At 55.9% G+C, this 11,404-nt stretch overlaps 1 protein-coding gene across 2 annotated transcripts; it reads left to right on the top strand.

Moving 5' to 3' along the window:
* Positions 1-10,519, top strand: GLUL (glutamate-ammonia ligase). 2 transcript variants are annotated; one of them, XM_066324754.1, is made up of 7 exons: positions 1-219; positions 4,948-5,138; positions 6,412-6,573; positions 6,837-6,983; positions 7,383-7,510; positions 7,666-7,865; positions 8,795-10,519. In XM_066324754.1, the coding sequence occupies exons 1-7, from the start codon at positions 86-88 to the stop codon at positions 9,111-9,113; spliced, it is 1,281 nt and encodes a 426-aa protein (XP_066180851.1). In that variant the 5' UTR covers positions 1-85; the 3' UTR covers positions 9,114-10,519. The 2 variants fall into 2 exon arrangements, with proteins under 2 accessions (XP_066180851.1, XP_066180852.1); XM_066324755.1 differs by lacking the exon at positions 1-219 and adding an exon at positions 3,840-3,883.
* Positions 10,520-11,404: the final 885 nt, after the last annotated feature.

The following is an 11,404-nucleotide window of genomic DNA, read 5'->3' as shown; positions in this document are numbered from 1 at the left end:
CAGGTGATCTGCTGTGGAAAGCTGAAAGCCCTCTGGTCACCAGCCTGCGGCCAGCCTTGACCCTGGCAGCATCTTCAAAGGGAGCATGGGCCTGCTGCGGAGCGTGCAATGTTTGCTCTCAGCCAGGGCCAGCAGCTACTGCCTGCCTGCCTCGGGGGGTTTCGTCAGCCTCCTGCAGCGCTCCGGGGGACACCAGTCGGCCACTGCTGCTTGCACAAGGTCAGTCCCCCCAGGGCACTCATCTCCCCACCCCACGGCGGGCTTCCTGGCCTCGGTCACTCCTGAGCTAAGCGCTTGCTCAGGCCTTAGGTTGGTTTTTCCAGCCCTCCTGTTGGTGGCCGTGGGTGAAATGTGCTGCAGCTCCAGGTGTCCCAGGCTGGGAGCAGCTGGGGAGCCCACCAGGAACAACTGTCATGGGTCCAAGCAGAGGCAGCTGTGCCCGGGGTGGGCAGAGATGGAGGTGATGCAACATCAGGACAGCCAGCCCGCGGCTGATGTCACTTGGGTGCAGTTCAGTTCCTCGTGCAGGACCTCCCAGCCCAAAGCACTTCCCTGGATGTGTCTGAAAGTGCTGTAGCTCTTTTAGGAATGCTCCTCACATGCTGAATTTAGGAATGTCTTGACTGCTGAGCGTGGGGAGAGAAAAGATGCTGAAGATGTTCTTGCTCATTGCAAGGGTTGGACTTGATGACCTCCAGGTCCTTTGCAAACCAAACCAAAGCATTCTGTGATTTCATGATGTTATGCCCATCCCTCTTCCCTCCCAGCTGTGCCACTGCTGGAGGCTGGGGCATTTTGGGTGTATCCATCCTCCTCCTGGGACCTAACTATCACACCAACATGGGCAATTCCTCCTCCCTGTGTGACATCTCCACTGGAAAAAAAAAAAAAAAACCCAAAGCAACCAACATTTCTTTCTGCTTCAGTATTTTTCTTCAGTGCTCATGAAGAACCAATGGGTACCTGGGCTCAGCAGTCTGGGTTTGAAATCTGCTGGGCTTGAGATCCCAGGATCTGTGGTGAGGGGCCACCCTTGGAGATGGCCTCGTGGTGCTGGGAAAGGCTGGAGCAAAGCCATCAGCCCCCTGCCCCAGGGCCTGAGCCACAGGAAAATTTCATATCGTGTCTATTTAACCTTCAAGCTGCCATCCTCCTCTTCCCACCCACCCCCTACCCCTCCCAATCAAGTGACATTGCTGCATTTTAAGGCATTCCCAAATGGAGGACAGGGATGGAGGGGGACACACGGACCAGGGATGGGTCACAACAGCTCCAGCAAGGCACAGTGGAGAGGGAAGCCTTGATCCTTTATTGCCTGGCTTGCTGGCTGGAGTTGGAAAAGGGCCGGCACATCTCATGCTACCTGAGAGAAACTTACCCTGCTCCCCAAACCTTCCCTGGAGAGCAGAGGGACCCGGCTGTGCCCTGTCCCTGAGGGTTTGCCCAATGCCTCAGAGGCAGGAGGCTGCAAAGTCCAGCCTACCCAACCCCCCCATAACTCACCAGCCACTTCCCAACCTTGGCACTTCTCTCACAATATCAAACTGCGCCGGCGGGAAGTGCCGGGCCAGGCCAATAAAGGTGTTCCCACGAATTAATAGGAGGAAGAAGGAAAAAAAAAGTCTGTGCCAGTTGGGACTCGCCCCTGGAAGGGGACATTGTCTCACCCTCCGTGCGTGTGGCCCTTTGAAGGCGGATTTCAATCCACCCGTGGGTTGTGTCACCTGTTGGCACCGAGCTCTGCCCGGCTCCCCGAGGAGGCTTTGGTCGGCGGCACCGAGGGTCACTGGAGCACGTAGTTGGGCCAAACCGCAGCAAGCTTTTCGCAAAAAAAAATAGCAAAGCCAGGCTGGAAGGGAGGAGGGGAAGGAAGGCAGGCGGTAAACAAGCCGGGTGAGCCCGGCGAGGAGGCCCGGGAACGCTTCCCGGGAGAGGGCGCTGGGTCCGCGGCGGCCGCTGCTCCGCTGCCTCGTAAACAACTCGTGCAGGGCGAGCGCAGGGGCTCGGCATGGGCCAGCCACCAAACCCTGCCGGGGCTGGCAGCTCCATCCTCCCACCGCCGCCATCGCAGCCTGGGGGTTTCTCCCAGCCTGGGGTTTGCCGCTCGGCGGAGATTTTTTGGGATAGAGGGAGGGTGTTTCCACTGCCGAGCTGCCTTTGCTCCCCGCTTGCCTGCAGGGTGGGTTGGGGCTGGCCAGCCCCGAGGCTTGCACGGCACAGGGGTCACCTCCCTGCTCGAGGGCTTCCCCTTGTAAACATCTGGGCTTGTTTGCAGCCAAAGGTGGACAAAGTTATGGGGAACTGGCAGGTAGCAGGCGTAATTCCAGGAATTTGGAGCTATCGGAGCTCTCAGTGTCCCGATTAAAGAAACACTCAACAAACCTCGGGAGGAGGGCTGGACACTGCTTTACGTTGCCTGTGGCATGACAGCTCCCCTTTATGGGAGCTATTTTGGGCACCAGCTCCTGCTCTGCTTCCTTTTGCTCCAGCTGAGCTGTTAGATTTGGGTGACCACAGCTGAACTTGGGCTGAACGTGAGTTCCTGAGCTCGTTTCCGTGCGTAAAACACCACGTTTGTTTGTGTGTTGGGACCAATTTTTCTGTGCACACGGTGCAGGAATTGGGGTGCTGGCACGAGGCACTCTCTGGGGTGCTCGGCGGCTCTGCCTTGCCCAAGCAATTCCAGAAGGAGAAAAGCACCTGAATCTCACCTTGTTCTGGACAGCCTCTGGGGAATTGCCACACACTGATGGCTGCTCCAAGGTGGTGGTGAGGGATGAGCCGAGCTGTCCCCGCACGGAGGGTGGGGATAGGGCTCTTGAGATGGGGCGATAAATCAAAGCGTGGCTTTGGCCAGCGCTTCCACCTCCTCCCGCCTGAGGATCCGGCTCTCCCTGGCCATTTCCCTTTTGGATTCGGGTTGTACAGTGGCTGGTGATGGCTCCAGCTCCTCGAGGAATGGCAATTTTGGTGCCGTTCCCCCCAAGGCTGGCATGTGGCAGGGCAGGATCCCGTGGCTCCGTGGCAGGCGTGTGGGCGGCTTGTGCCCTCAGCGTGTGCACACACGGGTGGCAGCTCCGTCTGCTCCTGCTGGCGTGGCTCTCCTGCCCCTTGGATCCGGGCTGGGAGTTGCACGGAGTAGCAGGAGATGGGACGAGCGACCCGACGAGGTGGAAAAATACCGGGCGCTGCCTGCGGTTTGCTGTGGGTGCTCCCATGGTGGGACTGGGGGATTTCTCCTCCCTCGAGTGCCAGTGAGCGATCCTGCGCCTTGCAGAGAGGCTCTGCAAATCCAGGTGCTGGAGGCTGTGATCTGCTCCAGCGGAGCACCGAGGCTCTCGTCCCCCTCCCAAGAGCGGGCACCAAGGCCGAGCCTGTGCCCGGCGCTCGGTGGAGCCTCCCTCTCTCCCCCCGTTTATCCCGGGCCGGCCGGTTTCCATCCCTGCCAGCTATGCCAAGGCAGCCGCTAATGTAAACGCTGCGGAAAACCCTGGATCCGCTCCCGCCTGCCCAGGGACCAGGGGTTGTTTTTCCGGTCGGGAGCGTTGTTAAAAAGACCCCAAACCCTGCGCTTTCTGCCCTCTCTTCCCTCGGTTTTCCGCACCCACCCACTCCCTTCCAACCGAGTGCGGGCGCTCCACTCTTTGCGGGGGCGGCCGGGCCGCGATGCCGCCCGAGCGGGCGGAGAAGGAGGAGGAGGAGGAGGAGGAGGAGGGAGGAGGGGTGGCGGCCCTGTCCCCCCTCCCGGGTCCCCCCCGTCCCGCCCCGCTGCCCAATCCGTGCGGCGGGGCCGGCGCTGCTCCGCCATAAAGGGGCGGCGGGCGCGGCCCCGGGAGCCGAGCGTGGGAGCCCCGCGCCCGCCCGCAGCCGCCGCCGAGCCCAGGTACCGGCCCGGGGGACACGGGGACACGGGGGGTGCCACCAGCCGCCGCAGCCCGCCGGGGACAGCAGGGCAGGGGAGGCAGCCCCGGCGGCCAGACCTTCCCAGGGAAAATTCCTCCTTTGGAGGAAGGGGAGAATGAGGGGAGGAAGTGGCAGCTTGAGTTTTCTGTTGAAAACATTTCCTTTGCAGTTTTTGTGGGTTTGTTTTTTTTTTACCCCCGCGAGGCTCTTCAGCTGCTCCTCGCAGCGCTGGGAGGAGATGCTGCCGGGAGGTGCACGCGTGGGGGATGCTCCTGGCAGGGCAGCGGGGCGGTGGGAGCCGCAGCGGGGTGGGCTGGCTCATCCCGAGCCCCCCCGAGGCCAGCGGGATGTCGGAGCGACTTCCCAAGTCAGTCCGCATTTCCAGAGTGTTGGCATTTCCAAGCTCCCTGGAAAACACGCGTGGAGCTCGGTGCTGTGGGTGGGACACGAGTGGGCTGGCTGGCGTTAGGAGCCCGGCTCCCAGAGCTCTGGGGATGCTGCAGCTCCCACGCACTGGTTCTTGGAGCCGCTCCGGCCCATCCCGCCTCCCCGTCACTGCCTGGGGTGCTCAGGGCTCGCCTGTGCCGCCTGTTGCTTTTCCTGTTGCCCTGGGGCCGGGCTTGGATAACCTCAGCTGGGCTGAGAAGGCAGCTGGGGCAGAAAAGCCCTCCTCGATGATGCAGATTTATTGAGAAAGCCTCAGCTAATCTTTCCTTGCATTAGCCTTGCTGTGGAGCGGAGTGTGGAGGTGAAAAGTTCACGTGGGGCTGAGGAGCCCTTTGGAAGTCTGTTGCTGTGGTTTATTAGCAGGAGTTTGGGTAGTAATGGGACTCTTTTGGAGCAGGGCTTTCCTGGCTGCCGGCATCTGCCTGAGCTGCTGCGTGTTCCCCCTGAGGAATGACAGGGAACCGCTGGAGATGGCATCCAGCCCTGTGGCTGAGCTGTCCCGTGCTCCTCCCTGGCCTTGGGGGTGTGGGGTGCTGAAAAATGTGGGAACACAGGCAAGGGCTCACAGCTGGGGCTGTTTGTGATTGCCCCCCGCAGGAACCCCCTGGTCAGGACTGCAGCCATGGCCACCTCAGCCAGCTCCCACCTGAGCAAAGCCATCAAGCACATGTACATGAAGCTGCCGCAGGGGGAGAAGGTGCAGGCCATGTACATCTGGATCGACGGCACGGGCGAGCACCTCCGCTGCAAAACCCGCACGCTGGACCACGAGCCCAAGAGCCTGGAAGGTGAGAGGGGCAGGTGCAGCGCTCATAGCCCCCCTCACTGGGTGGAGGAAGGATGCCATTTCTCTCTTCCCGTGGCACAAGGATGGTTTTTAGGGAAGACATTCCTCCACGCGCCCTTCCAGTTACCTCTTTCCCCAGACGCCGCAGGGGAATGCTCCCAGCTCTCCAGATGTGGAGTTTCAGGGGGATGCCTGGGGCTGGGAGCCCGTCCTTGGTGTTGTCCCTGCCTGGAGGGGCTGTTGGCAGGGTCTGGGGGCTGTTGGCAGGGGCTTGGCTGCCCATTGACTCTCGAGTACTCGTTTTGGCCGGAAGTAGTTTGGCAGAAGAAAGTGCAGGGGAAAGAATGGAGCTATCCGGTGTAATTAAGAGCTTGTGTCCCTCAGAACAAACAGTCCCAGCTTACACAATAATAGCATTAGGATTTTCCCCAGGTTGCCATGGAGCTGGCTGGAGACAGTTATGAAATGAAAATACTGTGTGTGACTGAGCAGAATTATCTTTTTTCTTTCCTTTTTTTCCCTTTTTTTCTTTTCCCCTCTCTCCTTTCCCCTTTTCCCTCTGAGGGAGTGGTTGGCACAGCTCCTCTGAAATCTTTGTGCTTCCCATCCTCCCTCTTTCCCCTGGGATATGAAGGAGATAATATTGCCTGGGTGGAGCTCTGGGCTTTGACCTGGAGGGCAGTTCACAGGATGGAGGGGTGGGCTGGGGGCCACACTCCCCTTCCATGTGAGATTTCACCTCTTTATGATTTACCTTCCCACTTTCCTCAGGCCTTGTAGCATGACTGAGGGTATTCCATGGCTCCCCTCATTCCCACAGCTGGAAGATGGCTCATGGTCTGCCCTCTGCCAGCCAAGGGGACCGGGTGCTTTGCTCATCCCTGTGGTTGTTGTGACATGGGAAATGTCCTCAGTGCTACTCTGTTCCCTCGGGCTTGGCCAGCAGCCCAGCAACTTGTTATTTCCCAGGGTGGCCGGGAAGTTGCACTCCTGTGATTTTTTGCTTGTTTTGGGTTTTTCTGGGTTTTTTTGGTTTGGTGTGGGTTTGTTTTTTTGTTTTGTTTTGGTTTGGTTTGGTTTTTTTGGTGGGTTTTTTTTTTGGTTTTTTTGTTTTTTTTTTTTTTTTTTTGCTTCCCCCACTTGGAACAAAATCAGCTGAGCTGGGACTAAACCTGTTCTCCATGAGCATCTTCACCTCTGTCTTACTGGAGGGCAGCAGGGAGCCCATCTCAGGGGACCTGGGTCATTGTGGCTGGTTCCTCTCTTTGCTCTAGATCTCCCTGAGTGGAATTTTGATGGCTCCAGCACCTACCAGTCTGAAGGCTCCAACAGTGACATGTACCTGCGACCTGCTGCCATGTTCCGGGACCCTTTCCGCAAGGACCCCAATAAACTTGTTCTCTGCGAGGTCTTCAAATACAACCGCCAGTCTGCAGGTGAATGAAAGGACCTTCTCCCTTCTCCTGGTGGAGGTGGTGTTCCCGGGAAGGGGCAAGGGAGACCTGCCCAAGGGCTGTCTGTGCCCTTAGCGTGACACGGAAATAACCCCTGCATTGAAAGTGGAGGGCAAACAAAGTGCTGGTGATGGACAAAGAGCTGGGCTTGGGATTCTTCAACACTGCTGGGACTCAAAACTGTAAAATAAGTGGAAACGGGGAGTGGAGGTGCTCATGAGCCTTGTGTCACTTTTCCGTTCCAGAGTCAAATCTCCGGCACACCTGCAGGAGGATTATGGACATGGTGTCCAACCAGCACCCCTGGTTTGGGATGGAGCAGGAGTACACTCTCCTGGGGACAGATGGACATCCATTTGGCTGGCCTTCCAATGGTTTCCCTGGACCTCAAGGTAATCTTTTGGGCCAAGTCAGGAGTGTTTGAAGTGAAATCTGTGTGGCACAGCTTCGGGCGAGCTGAGGGATCCAAGGTGTTCCTAGAACCGAAGGTGGACGGTAGAAAGCGGGATATTGGCAAAAGCTCACCATGAGATAACATTTATTGCAGAAGGGCTGAGGTGGGGATTGGCCACATCCAAATTTGCTGCTTCGTTTGTTGGTCTGCAGGGGACTTAAACTGAGGGGGAGACTCAAGATCAGGGGGAACCTGCTGTCCATCAGTGTTCTACCTTGCTGGTTCTTCCATGAAAAACAGATCCTGGGGCTTTTGAAGAGTTCTCTGCGTGTGCTGGGTCTTCAGTGAAGGCCAGCATTTTCCCTGTGGAGGCTGATGTTCCCCCGTGCTGTTGCAGGTCCATATTACTGCGGTGTAGGGGCAGACAAAGCCTATGGCAGGGACATTGTGGAGGCCCACTACCGAGCGTGCCTTTATGCCGGCGTCAAAATTGGAGGAACCAACGCAGAAGTGATGCCAGCCCAGGTAAATCACTGAGACGTCTCATGGAGTGAGAGAGTAGCATGGAAAAAACGCCAGGCAGTGTCTGCCTGCTCTGAGCTGTGTGGCAGTGCCCAGCATCAGGGGGTGGGAGGTGCCTGTCTCCACCCCGCTGAGCCCGTGACGCCTCCTCCTTGCAGTGGGAGTTCCAGGTTGGGCCGTGCGAAGGGATTGAGATGGGAGATCACCTCTGGATCGCCCGCTTCATCCTGCACCGGGTGTGCGAGGACTTTGGGGTCGTGGTGTCCTTTGATCCCAAACCCATCCCTGGCAACTGGAACGGTGCTGGCTGCCACACCAACTTCAGCACCAAGAGCATGAGGGAAGAAGGAGGACTCAAGTAAGTGTTTGGGTTGTTTACCCTGTTTATCTTATCCTGGGCAGCAGGATTTTGCAACGCTTTGGATGACATGGGAGTTGTTGCTGTTGTGCTTGGCGTGACATCCGAGTCTTCTGGATGGGGATTTTTTTGGTTGTCTTGTTTTTGTGGTTTCTTTTTTTCTCGTGATATGTATTTTTTGGAATGATACATTCTCGTCTTGATGCATGGTGGCCGATTCAGCCAGCAGTGCAGCTCCACCAGTGCTGGTGGAAGTACAGGATGCAGCTATCCCTAACAGCCTTTCCAGCTCCTGACCTCTCAGTGCTGGGAACAAACAAACAAACAAACAAACTCAGCACAGGGCTTTTTAAGTTCCATTTTTATAGCCATGATGAAAGAGAAAGACCATTATCTTCATCTGGGCAAAGCTGCCATGTTTTCTTAAAGATGAACATCCTAAAAAATGCGAACGGTGAGGACTGCTGTGCTGAGTGCAGTCAGGGACCCCGTGTCACTGGAGCTGTGTGGAGGGATCCATCCTGGCAGCTCTGTTTTCTTGCCATAATCTTAGTGCTGCCCTGAGATAAGGGGACAGCCCATGACTGTGAGCCTTATGAATAAAACCACCAGTGTTGAGAGCTCTCCCCTCCAAGAGCAGGTTGAAGCAGGAAGTTTGACTGGCGGTGTCTCACAGACAGCACTCCCTAGAGAGCCTGTGGGATTTGGCCACGAGGACCCTTTTTCTGGAGCAGCAGCAGGAGTGGAGAGAAACCCTGTGTTGGGAAGAACAGGCCAAGTGGGTTATGGGGCACAAGGAATCATCACAAAGTGGCTTGGGGACAGTGATTAATCTCACCATTGTCACTTTGGTACAATAGTCCAGACGGGTTCAGCTCATCCCGTCCCTCACCGTGCCACCCCTTGTCCCTCCCTCCCTCCCTCTGCAGGCACATCGAGGAGGCCATCGAGAAGCTGAGCAAGCGCCACCAGTACCACATCCGTGCCTACGACCCCAAGGGGGGGCTGGACAATGCCAGGCGCCTGACGGGCTTCCATGAGACGTCCAACATCAACGAGTTCTCGGCCGGCGTGGCCAACCGCGGCGCCAGCATCCGCATCCCGCGCAACGTGGGCCACGAGAAGAAGGGCTACTTCGAGGACCGCCGGCCCTCGGCCAACTGCGACCCCTACGCCGTGACAGAGGCGCTGGTCCGCACGTGTCTCCTCAATGAAACCGGGGACGAGCCCTTTGAGTACAAGAACTGAAGCGGACTGCGCCCTGCCGACGCCGCCTCCCCCCGCGCTCCCCTGAGCTCCCCTTCTAGATGTAACCCCGAGGGTACAAGATAACATGTTTCGTGTCTCAGTAACTCTTGTTGTCTTGAGGTGGGGGAGGAGGGCGGGTTTTAGTTTTATCCGTGTCTGTTTGTCTTTGACTCTTCAGAAGACGAGAGGAGGACGGGGGTGTTAGAGAACTTTTAACCACTGTTTTATTTTTATTTTTTGTTTTCGTTTTGTCTAATTCATGTGTACGTCTGGTGGGATCCAATGGCTTCCAGGGACAGACTGCACATGCAGAAAGCCTGTAGGAGAGGAGAAAGCTTAAAACAGAGCCAGATTTGGGGGGGGCCAGCCCCGCTGCTGGCTCTCTGCAGACTGATGGCTCTCTAAAGTTGGTGCCTCTCTGTGGAGAAGGGAAGATGGGAGCTGTGGTGATGGGAGCTGTGCGTGTGCTCCCGCCTGTGTGGGGACGTGACAGGGACATCGTCGCCCTCCAGCCACTCTGAGGTTTCTGGGAATCTCCTGGCATTGAGCTCAGCCTAGGAGCGTTGAGGAGAACTCTTGGTTCTGTCACTGGAAGTCAACTGATCTCTGGCTCATAACACAAGAGTGAAGTAGTATTTTTCTATTTAAATATAAAAACGGAAAAAAAAAAAGATAAAAAATTATATATGAAAGTGTTTTTTTCTTGAAGAGATGACGTTCCAATGCCTCATCCAGGCGGAGCAGGCAGAGCTCCTGCGGATGCTGTCGGAGGCCTCCAGGTGGGACTGAGGGTGAGCTTGGAGGGAGACTCGGCTGAGATTTGTTCCAGCATGGATTGGAGAGGGTTCCCAGAGCGGGAAGCCTGCGGAAGCATTTGTCACTGTAACTCAGGTGGCCGTGACACGCTCAGAGCGGGAGGAAGGTGTCCTGAACCAAGAGTTGACTGGTCAGCAGCGTTCGGGACAGAGCTGTGGCTGTGTCACCTGTCCAGCAGGGCTAGCATGTCACTAAAGCAGGGCTTTTGATAAAGGTTAAAAAAAAGAAAAAAAGAGGAAAAAAAAAAAAAGAAGAAGAAGTTTTAGATTTTTTTTTCCATAATGTTCTTAGTTTCTCCGACTGAATGGTTTTACAGAGACCGTTGATGCCACTGTTGTGTCCTGGTTCTTTCGGGCTGCCTGCCATCCAGCCAGGATGGGGGCTAGGAGAAGGGAAGGGAGAGGCCACCTGTCCCTCCCAGCCAGCCCTGGCACTCCCAGCTCCTGCTGGGGGGCTTCAAACGTTCCGGGATTTTACACTTGGTTATCTTAGGTGGTGCCAGTTATATTCCGTTGCATTTGGACTTCTTCCGAATAGGTTTTTTTTTTCTTTTTGTAATAAAAAAAGAAAAAAAAGAACAAAACCTTCAATCTGACATCTGCAGCCTCTTTTTGTTTGCATACCCTCTGACTGCAATAGTGGGTCGATGTGGCTTTTCATTTGTGGGGTTTTTGTTTTTGGAGGGGTGGGCAGGGGGTCTTTAAAACCATGTGTGCTCTCCAGAAAATGGGAATTTATCAGTTTGGTTGGTGGTGGTTGGTTTTGTGGTGAGGGATGATCCAGTTCCGGCTTGAATGGGATTCTTTTGGGATGAGAAAAGGCCTGGGCTTGTGAGTGTCCATAGGGAGGACTATGGGGTCGGTACACATGTTTGTGCATTTCCCAGCCTCTTCCTCACAAGTTCTGCAGGATATAGAAATCCTACAGAAAACAAAACTCCAGCACACCTAATTTAAAAGGGAGCTTTGTGGAAGCAGAACCTTTCCCACTCTCCCTAAGAAAGAAAAATGAGAGAGAAATGAGAAAATGCTGTTCGTCCACCTTTGGCACAAACCCAGTCATTCGGGAAAATAACCAAGGCAGTAGAAATGTGTCACTTTGCTCCCATGGTCCTTTATTTAGCTTGTGGTACCATCCTCCAGCTCCCTGGGAGTTGCTTCCTTCAGGAGAGAATGCTTTAACCATTCCCACCTTTAATTTAAATCTGGATTAACTGCACCTGAGCATCCTGCTGGGCTGATGAGGCTGTTCCTGCTCTCATGTTTTTTGTGGGCCAACCATTTCCCTGCATCTCCTTTCTGGGGAGCATTGAAGGCAGCACCTTCCTCAGCACAGTCCCAAAACTGCCCTGTCCCCGCGCCTGGGTGAGGTGGGGTGTGACTGCAACAGAGGCAAAGCAAACAATTTCCTCTCCTTTCCACCACAAGGACTTGGGAGCTGGGGTGCTGCAGCCAAAACAAACCCAGGCTGCTCTG

The sequence above is a fragment of the Sylvia atricapilla genome, chromosome 9 (assembly GCF_009819655.1).
Source record: "Sylvia atricapilla isolate bSylAtr1 chromosome 9, bSylAtr1.pri, whole genome shotgun sequence".
NCBI classification, from domain to species: domain Eukaryota; kingdom Metazoa; phylum Chordata; class Aves; order Passeriformes; family Sylviidae; genus Sylvia; species Sylvia atricapilla.
The sequence above is the reverse complement of the archived record's forward strand: the minus strand, read 5'-3'. Positions and strand labels throughout refer to the sequence as shown.

Coding starts and splice junctions, on each gene's coding strand:
- GLUL (XM_066324754.1), top strand. CDS start 86: ATGGGCCTGCTGCGGAGCGTGCAATGTTTGCTCTCAGCCAGGGCCAGC. Junction 6,984..7,382: donor TGGTTTCCCTGGACCTCAAG/GTAATCTTTTGG, acceptor GTGCTGTTGCAG/GTCCATATTACTGCGGTGTA. Junction 7,511..7,665: donor CAGAAGTGATGCCAGCCCAG/GTAAATCACTGA, acceptor TCCTCCTTGCAG/TGGGAGTTCCAGGTTGGGCC.